Genomic DNA, 22,016 nt, shown 5'->3' with positions numbered 1-22,016 from the left:
TGCGTTAAAATTTTCTTCCACCAGCCATGCCCGCCATCGCGACTCTGCCACCCAACTATCCTCCCCATTTTCAGATGCCCCGGAGGCTACGTCGGCCGCTACTGCGAGATGGCCAAGGTCCACAGCGCGCCGTCCAGCGGTGAGCTCCCCCCGTCGCTCGCGAGGACGCCGTGCCACCTCGGCTTGCGCCCGCCGCACGATGCGTCTCTCTTGCTCGCCGTCAGTGGCGTAGCCGTCGGGTGTGCGGGCGGCGCGACTTTACCCGGGGGGCCCCATGGGTAGGAGAGGAGCACCGCGGAGAGCGGCGAAGAGGAGAGATAATTGAACAGGGGTCCCAGTTTCATTGCTTGCACCAGGGCCCGTACCAACCTCGCTACGCTCCTTATTGCCACGCATCTATAGATGCGCCCATCGTGTCTGTTTTTAGGCTTATTAAATGACATCTGTAATCTTGGGCTAATGTTTTTGTTGGGGAACAGCTTATTGTTGATTGGTTCACGGGTGATGTTGTGCGTGGGGTTAGGCTTTAGGCGTAGATTGAAAAGTATGGCTGTGGATAGGCTGAGATTTAGGGAAAGGGTTAGGGTCAGGTGTAGGGGGTGCGATTTGGTGGTTACAGCCGTAGGTTTCGTCTCCGGTGTTTGAGAGCTCGTGTCGGTGGTGCTGACGCAGCGACGCTGGCGGCCGCGCTGGCCGTGGTCATCACCGCGCTGCTCGCCGCGCTGCTGCTGGGAGTCTGCGTGAACCACCGCCGCAACGGCCTCTCCTTCCCCTGCCTCGCCTTCTGGCCGCGACTGCCTCAGCTGCCCAAGTGAGTCAACGAAGACCGCGGGCGCCGGTACCGCCGGTGCCGCCGGCACCGCGCTGCCAGCGCAAAGCGACGCAAGTCGGCGCCGGCTTTTTCGTCAATTGAATTGCTTTCGTTCCGGGTGCTCGCGCGTGGGCAGGTTGGGACGGTTCCTGAGGTTTAAGGACGAGGACGGCGGAGCGCTGTTCCGGCGCGGGGCGGACGTGCGAGTGGAGCTGGGACCGGCGGTGCTGCACGGGGACGCCGCCATCGACGCTGCCATGCAGGCCGTTGCGTCACACGCTAAGCGCTCGCGCCTTATTCTCTCCGCACGCGCCCCACAACGTTGGGGGATTGCAATCGTATTCTTGCATGGTGCCCGCTAAGGGAAAGTAACCTTAAAGAGCTTCACAAGATAATTCACAAGTCGTGTCTTGAGTAAAATAATAATCTGCAGTATCACGCGTAAAGGGGAGTATTGGTACTGCATCGTGCTGCGAACCCAGCAACCTAAGTGTGATTCTCAGCCACAACAAACGAGTGGTGAGTGATGTCTGAACTGGTCCTGTGCCCCCCCCACCAAACCCTTCGTTGACCCCTCACTGACCGGCATTATAAAGTATGGTTAAACAACCCCCATGACTGACAAGGCATGGAGAGGCCTTCATCCAGCAGTAAATTGACAATAACAACATTATTATCTGTATATAATGAGCGAGAGGTTACGAGCAACGATTACTTTTCGCACCATCATCGCATGAACACGTGTGCCAGTACAGCATCAGTGGGTGCAGGCTGTTCCCATGGTTTGTGTCGCATGCCAGTCCATTCGTACTCTCTTATTTGGCTCCGGACTGCTCGACTCGCGTTAAAAGTAATGCCAAGAATCCCCCCCCCCCACCATCGCTGACTCTTGAGACTGCTCTACTTTCTCGGGAAAGCAATGTGGTTTTTTTTCTTCTTAAACAAAATAACCTCGGTCTACTCGACAACACTTCAGATTGCAGGATGATTACTTCTAAATCTCTGGTGCCACTTTGGGTCAGATTACACGCCGATTCATTTTTAAGCTCTTGGAGCTTTTTGGCCCCAGGGAAAAACGGTGTGGGGGGGGTGGTTGGTGGTGGGGAGGTGGGGGGTGGCATGCGTAATAGAGCACGAAAGCCGATCCGCCCTGTCTCGATCCACACGCAATTACTGCCCGTGGGGGCCCCCGCGATTGTCGCCCATGAAACGGACACGTCACTTAAATCGAGGGCCGCATGGCTGCCCACTCTCCGGGTCTCGGTATTCTGGGGAACGCTAAAACTCGACCGTTTCCACCCCACGCAGAACGAAAACTTCATGTCGACGGACAAGCCGGGCATTGTGTTCGAGAACCCACTGTACGGATCCCATCGCCCCCCGCAGGTCTGTACGAGCGTGACCCACGGCGGGTTCAAGGTGATCACCGCGCGGCGGTGGTGCACGCCTGTAATCCAGCACTGTGGAAAGCGGGGGTTGGCGGATCACAAAAATGTCACGAAACTCCCTCGCCATGGGTACTGAGGTCGTGGTTTGCCAGGAGGCGGTACAGCAAGTGATTGTGTTTCCCTCTGTACGGGGATAGCGTGTTTCCCCACTCGCACATGTGGGTTTTCTTCCGGCGCTCCGGTTTCCTCCCACATGTATTGACTAAATTGGCTAAAAGCAGCTTTGCATACATATGAAGGACTGAAGAGCTGGGGTTATTGTTGGTAGCGCCGGCTCACCACCTGGCTGCCTTCCTACTAGTCTAGTTCCTCGCGCCCATGTAGTTTTCGCCTCGACAGGGAGAAAAAAATGTGCTTTGGTACGAGCCTAAATTGTTAGTTTAAATGAACCCCCAAAAAAATCCCTCGTGATTAATGCAGCACGATGAGGGCTGTGAATTTACGTCGTGTTTTATCGCATTGCACCCGCTGTTGATGACATGGGAGGCTTGTGTGGTGCGTACACGGCAGCGAGACGTGGGGGGCAAAGCGAGTCCGACCGCCCACTGAACGAACGCTTCGGTCTCATTTCGACAGTCGTCCCCCGCCGACCCACCCGGTGCCGCCCGCACCTTCGACAACCCGCTCTACGACGAGGCGGCCGAGCCCAACAGAGCGCCGGCGCCACCGGCCGAGGAGCCCGTGACGACCCCTGGCATCGCCCCCGCGGCAAAGGTCGGGAAGGGAGCGGTCACCGAGTCACACCTCTACGTGCGCTGCGTGGAAGGCCACGGTATAAGTAACACACACCCCGACCAACGTTCCCGCATTGTGCCCGTGCCTTGCAGGTGACGCGCAAATGGAAGCGAACCGGAAAGAAAGAAAAAGGCACAACCCATTTTGAAAATCCAGTTTACAGCCAGGTGAGTGTAGCTGGAGCAGAAGAGGTTGTACTCATCGCGGACTGATTCACCGACTCACCCCCCCCACTCTCCCATGTGATTTGAGGAATTATCGCTTCACCACACGAGCCAAATTGTAACAGCGAATTTCTCGCTTGCAATGTCAATTATAATAAACTATCCACGAGCATATGAATTGATAATAATCAATGAGTCGTGAAATGCCAAGTCAACACCGCGATGCTGTCAAGCAGCAGTAGAGCAAATAGGACTAGTGTTTGTGATGTACGTGTATGTCAGTTTGAACATGAAGTTGCTTTGTCAGTGAATGGTGCCACACGATGGGCAAGCTGGCTCCAGGGGCATCCGGGTCTTTATAAACGTACCCAGAGGTCATAGTGCAGCGCCTCAATAGCTTGCCAGACTGTGGCTTAGTGTGCCACTTTAACACCACAGCCAAGTTAATGCATCACGTCCCAATTTTCCAGCAAATTTGGCAATTTCATTGGAGAGGATTTCACAAAACCCTGCATCATTTATTCTAACGCCAAATACACACTGATAGTGGAGCCTTGTCGGTGGCCTTACAGCTGTCATCACACCCCTCCATGACCCCTGCCTTCCCCACGTAGCAGGGAACGGACCCTCAAAAGGTGGATCAGGCAGCCGTGGAGAATCCCCTGCCCCTCCCGTTCAACTGAGCCGTGCGGCGCTCGTTGCACCAGTCGGCGGACACAGCTGGAAGTGACCATCAGCTCCGGATGATGAGGACACCGCTTGCAGCAGTCGTCACATCAACCAATGGGCAAAAAGCAATTTGTGGGAACAATGCACAGCGGTTCTAACCGAAGGTACATTACAATTGTATTTAAGTGTGGCGGCCAATGGGGATCGATTAACACTGCAATGTGAATTGTATTTAATGCTATGGGAAACAATAAGAGCTTCTACTGTTGATTTTGTGTAGAACGGGAAACGTTGCAAGGCGCCAAGATAATGAACAGAGCGCAGCATTCTCGTACTGATCATAAAACAAACTATGACTTTATCCTTGCACTGAACTCTTCCCAGATGAATGTATTTACTTTTATCACCTTTTAATATTTGTACATTTTCATGCTGAATTGCAGCCAAATGTGTAGATTTCTTAAGACGTTTCCTGAAATAAACGTGGCCTTGTGTCGTCTCCAGTGATGTAAAATTTAAAACATGGATCAGACATGACTGAATTGTCTTTATTCAGTTTATTTTTGATCACCGTTAGTGCAACCATGATTTGTAAGCGCAGCTTCATTACCCCCCACCACAATCTTCACAGTCCTTTCACATGCAATCTGTGTGCGTGTCTCAGTGCTATTTATTTTTGAGGCTTGCATCAAGTGAAACACAAAAAACCCATTTTATTCATTCAAAATAACAGAAACGGACTTAAAACAATGCACCTTCAATGTATTTATAAAATATGCGAGGAATTCTGAGAGGTAGGCTAATGGAGGCAGTTCTATCCCAGGACCAGATGTGGGCTCTGCCAGAGCCCTTCTTCACACGTGATCAGGGCCCTCCAGGTGAGAAGTGCATTAGGTTCCAGGTAGAGCATTACCAGACCAAAGCTCATGCCACATGCCATGCTGCTAGGCCGCTGAATGAGAAACGTGGGGAAAACCCTACTTGTAAAAAATGGAAACTTTAATATTTAGTGTTGACTATCAAGTCTCTGATTATCATGTCACAGGGAAAGGCTGTGTTCCGGCAAGGTGTACTTAACACGATCCTTCTACGCTTCTGGCGGCCGCTGGGCAGCCACATAGTCACGCACAAGAACCTCGGCCTCAGCTCGCCGGCTCATCTTGTTGGCTTTGCCCTGGAACTTGGGGCCCTTGCCGGCCCCCTTCCCTTCCAGCACTTCCGCCACCCTGCACACCGAAGCGCACACACTGTTATGTCACACTGCACAATTTTAGTTAAAATAAAAGTATTTTGAAGCTATCTTTAGTATCACAACGGATTAAGTTTATTTTCACATTTCTAGAAATCATCAATACGTTTCAATATTAGCTTGTTCGACATGAAGGATAACAATTAACATAAATGAACGAAGCTCTGTGTAAGCACTTGAACATAGCCATTGGCCATTGCTTTGAAATAGTTTAGCATAACTATCACTGTTCGCCTTCTATGCTCTACTACCCAGGAAGGCAGTAGAGGATTGCGTCTTACTTTGGGCCCAGTTCCTGCACGGCTTGCTGTGGCCCGGCCACCAAGAACAGTCCAGCTGCCTTCTCATCCCCCACGCTCAGGAACACCAGCACACCCTGCAGATGGAACAAGAGGGCCAGCGATACAACTTTCTCAGTTTACAGCAATACTGAGAAGGCTCACAAATGAACCCTGTGGGGGTAAATATATTTAGAATATAAAACGGGTTTCAAATTCAGAACAATTTGAATCTCTTACCTCGCTTGAAAGTTCGTTTGCAATTATATTCATGAACTCATTGTCTCCTTCTTTCCTGCATTACAAAATTCATCAAGCTCATGTTTTATTTTAAACATACCTTTGCCAGGTAAAAAAGGCACGTGATTGCGTGTGCAGTAAACGGTGCATTTAAAATGTAACACCACAAGACTGACCTGTGCATAGAGAACATCCCACTGCGACTGGCCTCCTCGCGACAGCTCTTGGCAGTGAGCACGGCCAGGTCACGCAGCAGAATGGTGTTACTCTGTATCCCACGGGAAATGAACACGAGGGGGTTACCAGAAGCAACAATGGACTGACCATCTCAGTGCAGTACTTACAAGAACGATGCTTGGGATGCTCATGTTTGACATCAGGCCTGAACAAACTCGTGAGGTCTGGAAGACCGTGCACAACGCCACAGGTGCTTGTACCTCTGGATAATGATTACGTAAATGTAAGTTGGGGTTTCTAAAGTTTCTAAATGTACCCATATTGAAAGATGTGAAATTGTAAAGAGGACCAGCCTCCAACTGACTGGTAGGCGTCACCTTCTGCAACAGTTTCGCTTGTTTCTGGAGACGGTCCACAGCCTCCACCTGTTCCTCGGGCCCCACCCTCCAGGGCAAAACAGAGAAACACAAGGTTTAAAACAACTCTGCGGTGAATTATACATTTAGTTATAAACCTACAGGTTAATAACCAGATTAATGGCACCAAATAGTGCATTTGCGGCGTAGCTTAAGCAATGCTCACTTGACGAGGGCGTTCAGAGCCCTCTCGTTCGCGTAACTGCGTTCACAATACTGCAGCACGCGGCTTCCCGCCAGGAACAAAATGTTGGTCTTGTTCTTTTTTCCCTTCTCGGCGCCGAAGATCTTGATTGCCTGTAGCTGGCTGAGGTTGGAAACGTGAGTCCCGCAGCACATGTTGGCATCCACTGCCTTGATGTCGATGATCCTCACAGGTCCCACATGGTCATCCGGCAATCCTCGACTCCGGAACTACCCGGACCCCGTACCGGAAAAGACAAAAAGCCAATCAACATCAGTGCCCACACTTAACAGTGAATACCAACCACCCTCCCATGCAAGGCGCTGCAATCACCTGTGCCAGCTCTGGATCATCCGCCTCGTAAACGTGGACTTCTACGGGAACGTGCTCACGGATCTTGGTGTTGACTGCGAGCTCCAGGTCACGAAGTTGCTCGGCCGATACACTCGGCGTGTCCAACTCGATGCTCGACCGCTGCTTACCCAAGTCCCTTCACCACCGCGGGCAGCACGCACAAACACAATGAAGCATGCCAATATGGTTGGCCATTTTTGCCAGTATAGTCGTTTCAACTTAATTTCAGTGCAGTGAGGGTAAGAAAACTTGATATTTGCAACAATTACCAAGATGTTGTTTTGAACCCATACATGGAGTCTGCCAAGGCAGTGACAAGGTGCTGCCCTGAAAATGGAGAAAAAAAATGTTTAGCTGCCAGCATATATATACTAGCCTTTTACCCGTCCAAGGACGGGTGTATTTCAGTAAATCTGAAACTTGCAAGCGAAAAGCAGACTGCGACGTGATATTCATTGCATCCATTCGTGTGCAATTTGTAAGGGCGTGGTGACACAGACTTATTTCATTTTAAGGTTATAATCCCTTGTTCATTGTGACATCCTTTTTACTTCTATGTCTCAATAGCGTTAAGAAGATCGCGTGACGTGAGGGTTCTGCCTTTGAGGTGAGGGTTGTAAGTTGACGCTGAGGAGGAGGGAGGAGGCGCCTCGCCCCCCCCATGTTGAGTGGCATCACCCGCTAATTAATATTAATGGTGGGGGTGTCCATTTGGAAGACGTCACCTCTTCATGATTGTGGGAGGCTGTTCGATGTGGAGTGACATCACCTTCTCATGATTATTAATGAGGGGGGGGTGCTACATGTGGAGTGACGTCACCCGCTCATGATTATTGATGAGGGGGGGGGGTCCATGTGGAGGACGTCACCTGTTCATGAGTATTAATGAGGGGGGCTGGCCGATGTGGAGTGACGTCACGCGCAGGACACAGACATTCTTGGCTCATTATAGTAAATGTGGGACGTCTTTCGCACCGTACGTAGCCAACCGTGCTAATCAGAGGTGCGGAAACCCGCGAGTGAAGCTACATTGACCACAGTGGCACAACGCTTGCACGACACATTGTTCGTCCCATTAATGAGCAGTCTTACCAGAGTGCTGTTGCATGTGGTCAAAGCGACGCGCCCAATCAACTCGCAGATCCACGCTCACCCCAACCTCCAGGGGCGACTCCACGAAGTGGACAGCATCTCCACCTTTCCGCGTCACTCGCAGCACCGACAGCCCATTAATGGTGCCAAAGTCATCCGGCTGCAGGGGCAGAAGATGGGGGGGGGGGGGTGGTTCATCAACACCACGCCAGCTCATTTGTGCGGTCTGTCGTAAGAGGTGCGCAACCAAACGTTCGTGAAGAGCGCTTTGGGTGCTTCTTGGCTGCACTGCCCTACACAATCGTCAGCCACAGGGCGTTTTGGAAGGCGGGCTTCAATGCCGTCCCTTGCCTCACCTGGCCTCCACCTTCAGGGAACAGGACGGTGTCCTCCAGTATCACCTCGAAGCCCTCAATTTTCTTCTTCTTTCCGTTGGTCTCCGTGTGTAGCACGGCGGGCGCGCACGACCGCACGCCGGTGGTCAGCTGCACGCGGACCACCACCACGGCAGCGACAGTTCAGTGGTTTGCAGACAGAGGGCGCCAATACACGCGTTCTTAAATCACTTCACAATATGGAACCTCCTGGTTACACCAGCCCACAAGGGATTATTGTGTCCGTCGTACAGGGAGGGGCTGGGTGGGGAGGGGCTGGGTGGGGAGGGGAGGGTGGGGAGGGGCTGGGTGGGGGGGTGGGAGGGGTGGGGCTGGGTGGGGTGGGGCTGGTCACCAGAGGTGGGACAAAGTCATTGTTATGCAAGTCCAAGTCGAGTCGCAAGTCATCAAATTCATGACTCGAGTCTGACTCGAGTCCAAGTCACATGACTCGAGTCCACATCTCATAGGTGGGACAAAGTCATTGTTATGCAAGTCCAAGTCGAGTCGCAAGTCATCAAATTCATGACTCGAGTCTGACTCGAGTCCAAGTCACATGACTCGAGTCCACACCTCTGCTGGTCACCCCGTGGTGCCCTATAAAACTCAACGTTTAACCTACTCACGCCGGCTTGTGCCCGCCCTCACAGTCGGCCATATTTGCGGAATACACCACGCAGCCGTTGACCCTGGCCATTCACCGAGCAACCCAACGTTCCGACCAGCTCCCTCTGCTGGAATGTGTTCTGTATTTCTGAATCATTTAGGCTGGAGGAATCCGATGAGCTCTGAAGCTTTTTTTTTCTACAGATGTCCGGTCGTGTGCCCCAACCTAGACGTTGGGTCAAACTGTCTAGGTGCAGCCATACTCCAATTACAAATATGGGCCATACACACTCAAGGATTAGAGACCCCATTTCATCATCATTCATAATACGCAGCACATCATCCACGTGCAAGTCCCACATGAAGATGACGGCGGCGGTGATGCCTGTGATGCTGAACATGACAGGGAAGTGATAATGATGACGTTGATGATGGTACAATTACCGTATGCGTGTTGATGCTGCAGCTGACAATGACTGTAATATGCTAAAGTCACAGTGCGGTGAGTTACTGAACGTCATGATCAGGCCCTTACTGGTGATCGCGCTGTGCCTGATGCCAGTGCAGTGATCGCGTTGTGCCGCTACCCATCGTGGCCTCATAACGATACGACGATAGTGGGATAATGACGACGATGTTGCTGATCAAGACAGCGGAATGACGGTGATGATGATGCAACACAACACCACATTTACACCACAGACGCGTGCCGCTAATGGGGAAACGCTGTGTTCCGGCGCGGCACCGCCACCACTCGCGTCCTCCTACCTCCTTAAGGAAGCTGTCCTTTTGACACATGAACGCCATTACCGCAACAACAACAACCGAAACGATGGCAAACACACACGGGGCGAGCGAGAGAGTAAAAGAGAGCGAGACGCCGTCTGGGGAGGGGGGGGTGCCCAGCTGTTGCGGGCCGGCCGCGACCCGGAACTGGCGCCCTTTGACCCGGAAGCGGCCCCCTCCCCGCACGCCCCCCTCGCCACCGTCCCCGCTCGCCTCACCGCCACCCCCCCCCACCACGGCCGACGTCGCTCGCTCGCTCGCCCCTCGCCCCGGCCTCTCTCAATCCGCGTCCATCCTCGTCCAGAGCGGCACCGTCAAGCGGGATCAGCAGCCCGGAGCGCGCAGGTAAACTCAACGCAGCCTCTCGCTCGTTCCTTCAGCCAAACGCGAGGTGCTCCATCGCCCCCACACACTGCCCCCCCCCTTTGTGTTATCACTCAATGTTGCCCTTCGCTTGCAATGACCTCGTCTTCCGTGAGTTCACCCGATGCTCGTCCGTGCATTCACTCATTTATCGCTAAGCCCGTCCAGTCACTCGTTTTATAAGGAGGTCATTCGTTATAAGACATTCTGCCATTCATTCGCATGTCAATTCATGCGCTCACCGCATTTGAATTGATCGGGGAATTCACTCGCTCATCCGTTCTCCCACTCACCCAATTCCACAAATTACAATATTCAATCGCCTATTCACTCATTCATCCATTCAGTATCCCCTGCACTCGTTCATTCATTTATTATTTAAATATTCATTTCACCCCGCTCCCTCCCACCGCTCCTCTCTCACGTTGCATAATCAGAATCTTTAGAGTGGAAGAATTCGATTCGAGCTATGAATCTCTTTTTCCCCCCACACATGTCCACAATATTGCCCGCCGTGGCGGCGGTGGTCGACGCCAGGAGAGCGACACGTCACAACCCTGTTCAGCGAGTCCCCTTGCTGTGGGCAGTCGGCTGCCCCCCACACCCCTTCACCCCCTCATCCCCCCACACCCCTCACCGCCCCCCACACCCCCTCACCCCCCCCCACACCCCCTCACCCCCCCCACACACCCCCTCACCCCCCCCCCACACCCCCTCACCCCCCCCCACACCCCTCACCCCACACCCCCTCACCCCACACCCCCTCACCCCCCCCCCCACACCCCCTCACCCCTCACCCCCCCACACCCCTCACCCCCCACACCCCCTCACCCCCCCCACACCCCCTCACCCCCCCCACACCCCCTCACCACACCCCTCACCCCACACCCCCCCCCCACACTCCCTCACCCCTCACCCCCCCACACCTCTTACCCCCCACACCCCCTCACCCCCCCCCACACCCCCTCACCCCAAATTCCGTGTGCGTACAGGGAGGGGAGAGGGGTCAAGTTTTGACAGATTTGTGCGTTCCTACTCAATGGATGGCCCCATACCCCCTCACAACCCCCTTACCCACCCCTCCACCCCCTCACCCACCTCTCCCTCCAGACCCTCACCCACCCCCTCACCCCTCCCTCACCCCTCCCTCACCCCCATCTCACCCCCATCTCACTCCCATCTCACCCACCGCTCACCCCCTCCCTCCATCCACCCCCTCACCCACCCCCTCCATCCACCTCCCCACCCCCTCACCCACCCCTCACCCCCTCACCCACCCCCTCCATCCACCCGTCACCCCCCCACTCTCACCCCCACCCCCTCCATCCACCCCCCCCCCTCTCACCCCCACCCCCTCCATCCACCCCCCCCCTCTCACCCCCACCCCCTCCATCCACCCCTCACCCACCCTCTGTCTGTGTGTTCTGTACTGCACTAAGAGCGGTGGCAACATATGTGAATCGCAAAGGATTCTGTTGTGTATCTCAGTACAAAGCAGAGCAAACACTGACATCATAACAATAATATACAACAGTGATCGTGACGGCTGATGGCGAACTAAAGCCCCCGACGACGGATTAATACATTAAAGACACTAACTTCTACCGATAGATGGCGCTAGTACTTTGTGTGCATACATAGCTCGAGACTAGGCCTCGGTAAGGTAAAAGTTAAAAGGTAAAAAATTAACCCGTAAAAACAAAGTGTTTCACTATAAATCCTTTATATGCGTGGCATCGGTTTTATTTTATTATTCATTTCTGTTTTTCTTGAGTAAGAGTTTCATTTTTATCACATTGGTATTCCTAAAAAGTGGAAAATTTTGGGAAAAATTTTTCACGAAAATAAATTGTCACGCACAACGAGTCTGTGTGCAAAATGTCAGCTCGATTGGATCACGGGAAGTGGGTTAAAAAACGACCGAAAGATTTGCACGGTCGTAAGCGCGCAAGCAAGTTAACTTAATATAAAGGATCTAAAGAGAACGAGCCTACCTTTACCCTACCTTTTACCTTACCACAATACAATCACTCTACCCTACCTTTTACCCTTTAGCAGATAAGGTAAAAGGTAAAAAGCAATGAGCCTACCTTTACCTTTTACCGTTAGCCCATGCAAATTACCCGATTACAGGGTAATTACTGTAGTACTACACATGACAAAGGTTTATAACGGTAAATGCTAGGTAGAGCGCTTTATTCATATAGAATACTCTCGATGATTCCAATTTTACACGCTTTCGTTGAACTCACTCTGTCTGTTGTTGTTGTCGTCGTTGTCGTATCAAATCTTGTAACTCAATTTTAACCCACTTCCCAATGTGGTATCGACTGCAAACTTGGTATACATATGTCATTCTGATGACAACACTATATTCTATCATTAAAAAAATATATATTTTTTTTAAACATTATTTTTTATATGTTATGTTTCGGCTTGGGTCTAATTGTCCACGCTCAACTGACGTTGGCTGTAATTGGCCACGGCCCCTAACGCTGTAGCAAACTTCGGGGCCACTTACTGGAGTCGTGGAGTTTTGCATTACTCGTACATTTCATAAAAGCGTGTTTAAAAAAAAGTTTTTTAAATATTATTTATTAAATGGAAACCACAGACTGCGCCACGGAGCTTTTCGCAGTTAACAAGTCACCGTATTTACCGGGTAATACTTCGTGCTACCTTTACCCTACCAGGTAATTCTTCCGAGCTACATTTACCCTACCCTTTACCTTACCCCTTGGCATGTCGACATCTTTACCCTTTACCTTTACCCTTTTATCCGGTAAAAAGGTTAAATTACCTTACCTTGCCGAGGCCTACTCGAGACTGCAGTGGTAATTGTTGGTCGTAGCTTTCTGGAGGAGCCCGTTGAGATCCAGCGGAATGGATCACCCAGTGCTTGGTATGTAGCGTGAGGCAGCTGCTCGAAACCAGTGAGAATGTCAGAGGGGCGGCACAGCCTGCGACGTGGATACCGTGCAGGATACGTTTGCAATGGACGCGGGGAAATTCAGCGCCACGTTGCGGCGACAGAACACGCTTATACACAACACGAGACGTATACTTTACAAACACCGTGTTGACATGTGGTGATCTCTCACTATTGTGGCCTTAATGGTTTTTGGGGGGGGGTGCTGGGGGAGGCGTGGGCACCCTTGGTATTTATTGGGGGGGGTCACACATACCGAAAAGGTTACGAACCACTGGCTTAAGATTGAAACCTGCTTTGATGATGATGGCGGCGACAGTGATGATGTTTATGGTTATTGATGATACCAGCTTGTTAAAATCGTACACCTAAACCATTTAATGGTGACGCTTCAATTTTCATTTCATTTTGGACAACGTTAGATGCTCGGCTTTAGTCAATGATCTTCAGGCTTACTCAGTGAAATACAATTTGGATTTAAAATATAACGTGTAAACCGTTTCTCACGATGTACAGAAACATTTAACATATTTATAGAGAGGCAAGCAGTCAGGGAATGAAGGAAGGTACTGTTTTGAGCCTGTGCTGATGACCAGGCAAATGAACACCATGGATAGCTGGGAGAAGGGAGTGCTGGAGGGCAGCGCTTGCTGAGTGTCACCATGTGTGGTGGGTGGCATTTCTCAAAGCTGCAAACTGTGCTTTCTACAGATCTACACAAGGGCAGGCAGAGGGCATGTTCCACTCAGCTTGGCATAATGGGTCAGATGTGTGGTAGAGATCCCTTGAAGTACCAGCGGCCAGAATACAGCCCATTATTACTGTCCCTCTCTCTGTCTTGGTCCAGATATGCCCATCCAGACGACTGACACGGCCCCAGTGGCCCAGAAGGAATCGCGCCCAGTTCAGGTGGAGTCTGGTGAGTTTTTCTTCTCCCACATAGATTGTTTTAATATTCAGTTGCATTCGTCCCAAGTGCACTCATCCCAATAAATACACTTCTCTGCATCGCTTGTAAACACCATGACCATCAGACTTGTCACCGTGCACCGTTTCATCGACTGAAACATTCTTCAGCTCACGGTACTTGCATTGAATTGTGGATGTGAGAATCGATTGTCCACGATGTTTGCAGAGTGTGTGCTAATGTTGCATTTAGGTGAATGGAGAAAGCAAAACTGTATTATACAGAACAAATGCGAAACTATATATGAGAACGTAAAAAAATAAAAAATACCTGATTCTTGAATTGAATCGTGACATTTAAATGTGAAAATGAATTCTATCGTTATTTGGTGAATAATTACACACTCAAGGACTGCATACCTTAGCATTCTTACTCTGGTCCTATGTTGTAGTCTCGCAGTACCATCAAGGTACACTCTTCGAAGATTCAATAGAATGGTTCATGATTGAGTGGGAAATTCATATTTAGATCGGCATTTGTAAATCCTTAAGCATCATGCTTTGTCATGAAATATAACTGGCATTGTGTTAGAGGATTATTGGGAAGGATACTTACGGCTCTTCCTGTTGCATTGCTTACCTTCCAAGCCATAATTACTGCTCTTGTAATCATCAGTGGGAGTATCTAAATTGTGAATATCTTTAAGCCATTTTTATGGTATAAAGGAGGTAGTAGTGCCCACTATCCGTGATGACCCAAGCAGGAACTGCCTTTTCACTCAAATTACTACTGCACCTCATCACATGCCTATGATTGCTATTTTGATCAAATGCTTTACTCTGTTTGAAAAATGTCTTTTAAATTTACATTATTGCTCCTGAATTGGTAGGTAAGTGTTTTTCAAGTTTGCCATTTTACACTGCTGTGTTTTGAATGCCATTTTAACACAGTCATGTATATTAATGTCATATCCCGAAAGGATCTGGAACAGAATCGGACAGCGATGAGTCCATCCCTGAATTGGAGGAGCAAACAGACTCCACATCACAGGCCCATTCTCAGCAAGCACAGGTACAGCCATGCTTGAAGTGCATGGTTTTCTACTGGTATCTGTTTTATGCCAAAACCAGAAGTAAACTGTGAGCGGAAATGACATCAACCATGTCTCTGTGTTTGTTGCAGCTGGCAGCTGCGGCAGAGCTGAACGAAGAGTTGGTGAGCAAGGCCAAGCAGAGCCGCAGCGAGAAGAAGGCCCGTAAGGTCAGGAGCGATAAGGAGACAGATATGATAGTTGTGGGATTCCCTTACTCTTTTTTTGCAATGAGAAAGACTAATAATTAGTAATTATTTGGTGACTTGAGGTTTGCTTTGTGCCCACAACCCTGCAGGCCATGTCAAAGTTGGGGCTGCGCCAGGTGGGCGGCGTGACGCGCGTCACCATCCGGAAGTCCAAGAACATTCTCTTCGTTATCACCAAGCCTGATGTGTACAAGAGCCCCGCCTCGGACACCTACATCGTCTTTGGAGAGGCTAAGGTTCGCTGATGTATTGTATTTTATATCTGTTCCATTGGTGCTGCAAAATTAACGAAAATAAGTTCACGTAACAGGAAAAGGTTCAATAGTCAGGGTGTGCTCCGTGACATACAGAACTGGTGTGATGTCTGCATCTGTGTTTCCAGTTGTGGCTTCACTTGGAAGGAATTAAGGAATGTTTTTATATCCTGCTGACGTCAAATGCTGTGGGCAATGTGTGGCAAAAGTATGTGGAAAATGGAAAATGCAGACATTGACGTGGAAATTGTATTGCTAGACTTGTATGAATGTTCAAGTGTCAAATAAGCCACATGAGCATACGAGTTTGTGAAAATTAATGATTAAACGATCATTCTGGCAATTGTGTTGTAGAATATAGATAATGAGAACACAGATGGAAAACATGTTTCTTGTAATCAACACTACTGCAGCCGTGGATCTCTGTGCTGAGTGTGGGTTTGTATGCGGTGTTTGTTGTTCCTGTTGCATGCAGATTGAAGACCTGTCCCAGCAGGCGCAGATGGCAGCGGCTGAGAAGTTCAAGGTTCCCGGGGAGGCAGCCCCGGGCGTGCAGGAGCGCGTGCAGCCACCCCCTGTGCCCGAGGAGAGCGAGGAAGAGGAGGAGGTGCATAAGCCGCATTCCCCCAACATGAGCACGATAGAACGCCGGCTTTATCTCCGCTGGCCTTGGCGCTGTGTGTCTTGCAGTCCTATGCTGCCACCCTGTGACCAAAACAACACACTGCGAACACATTCCTGCGGAGGGAGCTGATAGGAACGTTGGGTTGCTCGGTCAATTTGCCAGGGTCAACGGCGGCGTGGTGTATTCCGCAAATATGGCCGCCTGTGAGGGCGGGCACGAGCCGGCGTGAGTAGGTTAAACGTTGAGTTTTATAAGGGCACCACGGGGTGACCAGCCCCTCCCCACCCAGCCCCACCCCTCCCACCCCCCACCCAGCCCCACTCTCCCCACCCAGCCCCTCCCCATCCAGCCCCTCCCCACCCTCCCCTCTCCACCTAGCCCCACCCCTCCCATTTTTGGATGCACGACGGACGGACGGACACAATAATCCCCTGTGGGCTGGTGTAACCAGGAGGTTCCTACCAGTATTATTTTGTTCTTATCGGGAAGAGTATTTCCTGTACATTCGGCATGCAACGATTCTGATTCACGGTGATTTGAATGCGTGAATCAATTCTCTTTTTCTCGTTCATACTGTTATTTTTTATTGTTTTTCACGTTTTTTTTTATGCTTTTAGTCCAAAGGTAACATTTGCATAATATTTTCATAGTTTATACATTCTTACACACGAGTCAATACATGCATTTAAAGTGTGCCTATGTGACCGGCCCGCACCGACCGGTGTTGTGAGGTATCGTCAAATAACCCCTATAACCCAACCCGCACAGCATGGAGAGGCCTTCATCCAGTAGTGGCATTACAAAAGGGCTGTACTTGATATGTGGTGATTTATTTATTATTACATTTGTTTACCAAAGAATGCCTCACTGAGTCCCAAAAGCCTTTTTAAAGAGGGTCATGCCAAGCTTTTGCAGGGGGAAGCTCTGTAGCTCTATGTAATCCCAATTGAGTAAATTCCAGTTACATTTGCAGCTTTGGGATGTTTTATCCAATACTAGTCACATTGCTCTTTTTAGCTGGTGATCATTATTATAAGCATTGATTTTAATTAGTTGGTGACTTGTTACATGCCTAAGACTTGAATAAAGACCAAATGAAATGGAGAAAAATAATAATAAACTAATTTAATGTGGCCGGAAAATGTTAATCAATTCTGCACTTGTCCGCTGTGTATTAGGTGGACGAGACTGGCGTGGAAGCCAAGGACATCGAGCTGGTGATGTCGCAGGCCAATGTGTCACGCTCAAAGGCTGTGCGTGCACTCAAGAACAACAGCAACGACATTGTTAACGCCATCATGGTGAGCACATCTCTGTACACTTCACCAAAAGTGTGAACGGTTTGAGCAAGCACTGCTGAGTGCCCATTGATGGTGTTGTGTGTTATCATTGAGCTAATTCTAAGCATGTTCTATCTGCCCTCTTCCCTTGTTTCATTCACAGGAATTAACAATGTAGTGCCCGTGATATCTCGGAGTGGACTGCCATCTCCACGTTTTTACTCCGTGTCTCAATAAATACGAACATATTTATCACAACTCATGTTTTTGTGCTTTGTTTTTTTTATGTGATACCTTTATTGTTGTTAGTACTCTGAGGTTTATGGTGGAGAAGTAAATTAGAATATTGCGATTCCTTGAGTTTGGCAGAGAAATTCGATGTCACAAAAACATTTCGCCAAAGGTTCTGCCACGCTTGGCTGCACATTGTCACAAGACTCGCACTTAATAATTTGATCATATATAGTAGATAATCGATTATCCGCGGGCTTTGCAGGGAGGGGGCGCTGGATTTTCAAAAACGACGGATAATTACATTGTTTCGATTTAAAGCTTTCGTGATTGCAGGGATTCATCTTCTTGGTTCTTTCGGTAAAGTCACGTAGAATGTAAATAATAAAATAATTAAAATAAAACAATAAAATAATTCTCACGACGTTTCGGCCACAACGCAAGTAGCCGTCCTCAGGTGGAGAACAGGTCTGTCGAGGAGACAGTCTGAATGACAAGCCCCAGGCTTGGAGCGACTATTTAAGCTGGGATGGAGGGGCGAAGAGCGCCTTGACACAATAATCTGCATATCAAGAGGAATTTAGCATATTTATGGGAAATGCAGATATGCGATTAGTACTACTTGTGAAATGCGTAAGAGGTTTGGCGAGGGGTTTAAAGTCATTATGCCCGTGCATTATGCAGGATTAGCAGCATCAAAGGGAGGGGATAGGGGTAGCATTAATAAAGGGAAGGAGTGTTAATAGTATGTAGCTTACAGTAACTAAACCATCACGTAAACAACTAAAGTATAAACTACATAGTATCATCAGTATATTAAATATACTCTACAATAAGCTGAGTTACTAACAGTAAGTAATACATTACAATTCTATGTCGCAAAAAATATAATATGCTTCCATCTAAACTTTATTCTCTTACATCACACGAGTCTACACCGTACTATATACTGCCATAGACAATTATATACTGTATTGCTATACACCACCCTATACCTTTATTCTACCCACCCTAATGTGTATCACACTGCTGTATATTCATTATACAATTACGATACTATATATTACTTTGTACATTATATTAAGCATTACAATTTTATACTATTTATTATTATACACTACCATTGCCCGTCGTGTGAAAGATACTAAGAGGAAGCAACGAAATATGTCAATGGGAGAGTAGTTGTACATATTTCGTTGCTTCCTCTTAGTAGTTTATACTTTAGTTGTTTACGTGATGGTTTAGTTACTGCAGCTACATACTATTAACACTCCGTCCCTTTATTAATGCTACCCCTATCCCCTCCCTTTGATGCTGCTAATCCTGCATAATGCACGGGCACAATGACTTTAAACCCCTCACCAAACCTCCTACGCATTTCACAAGTAGTACTAATCGCATATCTGCATTTCCCATAAATATGCTAAATTCCTCTTGATATGCAAATTATTTTGTCAAGGCGCTCTTCGTCCCCCCATCCCAGCTTAAATAGTCGCTCCAAGCCTGGGGCTTGTCATTCAGACTGTCTCCTCGACAGACCTGTTCTCCACCTGACGGCTACTTGCGTTGTGGCCGAAACGTCGTGAGAATTATTTTGTTGTTTTATTTTTATTATTTTATTATTTACATTCTACGTGACTTTACCGAAAGAACCAAGAAGATGGATTGTTTAAGATTTTTTTTTTTACATTCTTGTATGACGATGTTTTTTTTTGTAAACTATATGAAATTGGCATAAACATACCAAAAAACAAATATCCGACTTTAAAAAGTTACTGTATTTATTGTTTCGTACTTACCACTCCAATATCGAAGACTCCGCATTGGGTGATGTATATACGTGCAGTATTTCCATTAAGTTGTATGTAGTGTATAATGTACTGTCCATCATATTTAAGACAAATCAAGCATAGCTACTTTTTTTGTCCCGCATGTTGCCGATCGTTGGACTGGTACAGCCTTTCGGAGCGGTTTTACCGGATTGGCCCGGGACTGCCAGATAATTGTGCGCCAGATAATTGACGATCAACTGTACTGTTACTTCTCGAAGCCTATTTCATTCATGCCAGTGCATTTCAGTCCCACGAACCTCTGGGCAAAGCCACCTCAACAGTAAGTGGTGGATGGGTGGATGGATACGGAGATGCATTGAGATTTGGTGACGGTAACAGCCACTCATACAGCCCTTTGTCAATCCATACCTCATGCTGATCATTGTGGTTGAAGGTGGGGAGCATAGACGTGAAAGCATTTTTTCTGCAGTACCCCCTGCTTTCCACAAGTCTACAAAGAACAACTATCGCCTCCCTACTCCCCAAGTGCCCCACGACTATGACTCGCCTGTCATTTGCTCTTCGACATTTATGGGCAGTATTATACGTTCCAGTTTGAAACACCAGTATGATCAATCACTTGATATGACAATGCGTGAGCACTGGGACTGTGATGTCATATACATCCCTGGAATGGTTTAAATACTTGAAGGGGGCGGGCGTTGGCCATGGGCTAAATTGTAACCAAGTGATCGGTGCGGTTTACCCGTATTCTCGAACAGGGAAGTTTTGAGTTTTCAGGTTCCTATTGCATCTAGCCGTTTTAATAGGGCACACTTTTATCGTCTATTTGTGTTTCTCCCTGGTGATGGGACTTTGTAGAATGAACGTTGAGATTTATAAGGGCACGGGGTGACCAATAAGGTCTGAATTAGTCTGAAATAAGGTAGGCACTGATAAGGTGTTGAGAGGTACGCGGTATCGTTTTTTAACAATTCAACTGACATGTTTACAGACATTACAATGCAGTCTTCCACGTGGCAGTGTCAAGCAATATCCTGTTCAACGTGGGCTTGCCACATATACCACACTGTACACACACACACGTGACGCCACCTGCACAGCAGCCGGGCGTGTAAACTGGTGTGCAATTGGGGTCTTGATGTGTGGATAGTGATCTAGGGGCATGGATGTAGGTGTAGATTGGAGGTGGACTGGGTGTTTAAGAGCGCAGAATGTGGGTGTGAACATCGTGGTGGGGGGGGGTGTATTAGTCTGGAGTTGAGGGTGTATTCTGGGTCCGGAGGGGTGTAGACTGGAGTGGGGGGTGTGTGGCTTCGAGGTTTATAGGGTCGGGGTGTATAGAGTGGGGGTGTGTAGAGTGGGGGGTGTGTGAGTGGAGGTGTGTGAGTGTGGAGGTGTGTGAGTGTGGAGGTGTGTGAGTGTGGAGGTGTGTGAGAGTGGAGGTGTGTGAGTGTGGAGGTGTGTGAGTGTGGAGGTGTGTGAGTGTGGAGGTGTGTGAGTGTGGAGGTGTGTGAGTGTGGAGGTGTGTGAGAGTGGAGGTGTGTGAGTGTGGAGGTGTGTGAGTGTGGAGGTGTGTGAGTGTGGAGGTGTGTGAGTGTGGGGGTGTGTGAGTGTGGAGGTGTGTGAGTGTGGAGGTGTGTGAGAGTGGAGGTGTGTGAGTGTGGGGGTGTGTGAGTGTGGAGGTGTGTGAGTGTGGAGGTGTGTGTAGAGTGGAGGTGTCTGAGAGTGGAGGTGTGTGAGTGTGGAGGTGTGTGAGGGTGGAGGTGTGTGAGAGTGGAGGTGTGTGAGTGTGGAGGTGTGTGAGTGTGGAGGTGTGTGAGTGTGGAGGTGTGTGAGAGTGGAGGTGTATGAGAGTGGAGGTGTATGAGAGTGGAGGTGTGTGAGAGTGGAGGTGTGTGAGTGTGGAGGTGTGTGAGTGTGGAGGCGTGTGAGTGTGGAGCTGTGTGAGTGTGTAGGTGTGTGAGTGTGTGAGTGTGGAGGTGTGTGAGTGTGGAGGTGTGTGAGTGTGGAGGTGTGTGAGTGTGGAGGTGTGTGAGAGTGGAGGTGTGTGAGTGTGGAGGTGTGTGAGTGTGGAGGTGTGTGAGAGTGGAGGTGTGTGAGTGTGGAGATGTGTGAGTGTGGAGGTGTGTGAGTGTGGAGGTGTATGAGTGTGGAGGTGTGTGAGTGTGGGTGTGTAGAGTGGGGGGTGTGTGAGTGTGGAGGTGTGTGAGTGTGGAGGTGTGTGAGTGTGGAGGTGTTTGAGAGTGGAGGTGTGTGAGAGTGGAGGTGTGTGGGTGTGGAGGTGTGTGTAGAGTGGAGGTGTGTGAGAGTGGAGGTGTGTGAGTGTGTGTGTGTGAGAGTGGAGGTGTGTGAGTGTGGAGGTGTGTGAGAGTGGAAGTGTATGAGTTTGGGTGTGTAAGAGTGGAGGTGTGTGAGTGTGTGTGTGTGAGTGTGAAGGTGTGTGAGAGTGGAGGTGTGTGAGAGTGGAGGTGTGTGAGAGTGGAGGTGTGTGAGTGTGGAGGTGTGTGAGTGTGGAGGTGTGTGTAGAGTGGAGGTGTCTGAGAGTGGAGGTGTGTGAGTGTGGAGGTGTGTGAGTGTGGAGGTGTGTGAGAGTGGAGGTGTGTGAGTGTGGAGGTGTGTGAGTGTGGAGGTGTGTGAGTGTGGAGGTGTATGAGTGTGGAGGTGTGTGAGTGTGGAGGTGTGTGAGAGTGGAAGTGTATGAGTTTGGGTGTGTAAGAGTGGAGGTGTGTGTGTGTGAGTGTGAAGGTGT

The 22,016-nt window shown here is 49.3% G+C and overlaps 3 protein-coding genes across 4 annotated transcripts in view; 2 read left to right on the top strand and 1 right to left on the bottom strand.

Moving 5' to 3' along the window:
- LOC144721124 (low-density lipoprotein receptor-related protein 2-like) overlaps positions 1-4,348 on the top strand; it is an 86,006-nt gene extending 81,658 nt beyond the window's left edge. Inside the window, exons 77-83 of the mRNA XM_078598519.1 lie at positions 75-139; positions 673-811; positions 948-1,077; positions 2,120-2,197; positions 2,836-2,973; positions 3,087-3,161; positions 3,773-4,348. Coding sequence (XP_078454645.1) covers positions 75-139; positions 673-811; positions 948-1,077; positions 2,120-2,197; positions 2,836-2,973; positions 3,087-3,161; positions 3,773-3,841 — 694 coding nt within the window. The 3' untranslated portion in view covers positions 3,842-4,348. The remainder of the gene's footprint in view (positions 1-74; positions 140-672; positions 812-947; positions 1,078-2,119; positions 2,198-2,835; positions 2,974-3,086; positions 3,162-3,772) is intronic.
- A 17-nt stretch (positions 4,349-4,365) lies between these two features.
- Positions 4,366-9,759, bottom strand: AARSD1 (alanyl-tRNA synthetase domain containing 1). Of its 2 annotated transcripts, XM_078597885.1 has the most exons (11): positions 9,566-9,759; positions 8,174-8,302; positions 7,818-7,977; positions 6,995-7,052; positions 6,705-6,861; positions 6,354-6,601; positions 6,149-6,215; positions 5,771-5,862; positions 5,595-5,649; positions 5,358-5,452; positions 4,366-5,053 (listed from the first exon to the last, which is right to left on the bottom strand). In XM_078597885.1, exons 1-11 carry the CDS (start codon positions 9,602-9,604, stop codon positions 4,915-4,917), a joined length of 1,239 nt encoding a protein of 412 aa, XP_078454011.1. In that variant the 5' UTR covers positions 9,605-9,759; the 3' UTR covers positions 4,366-4,914. The 2 variants fall into 2 exon arrangements, 1 of the variants encoding a protein (XP_078454011.1); XR_013585804.1 differs by lacking the exon at positions 5,595-5,649.
- Positions 9,498-17,498, top strand: LOC144720819 (nascent polypeptide-associated complex subunit alpha-like). Its single transcript, XM_078597886.1, has 8 exons — positions 9,498-9,928; positions 13,723-13,794; positions 14,762-14,853; positions 14,965-15,042; positions 15,171-15,317; positions 15,811-15,942; positions 17,139-17,261; positions 17,404-17,498. Exons 2-8 carry the CDS (start codon positions 13,725-13,727, stop codon positions 17,416-17,418), a joined length of 657 nt encoding a protein of 218 aa, XP_078454012.1. The 5' UTR covers positions 9,498-9,928; positions 13,723-13,724; the 3' UTR covers positions 17,419-17,498.
- Positions 17,499-22,016: the final 4,518 nt, after the last annotated feature.

The sequence above is a fragment of the Lampetra planeri genome, chromosome 10 (assembly GCF_965212315.1).
Source record: "Lampetra planeri chromosome 10, kcLamPlan1.2.h2, whole genome shotgun sequence".
In the NCBI taxonomy this organism is placed as follows: domain Eukaryota; kingdom Metazoa; phylum Chordata; class Hyperoartia; order Petromyzontiformes; family Petromyzontidae; genus Lampetra; species Lampetra planeri.
Note: the sequence above shows the minus strand (reverse complement) of the source record. Positions and strands in the feature narration are given on the sequence as shown.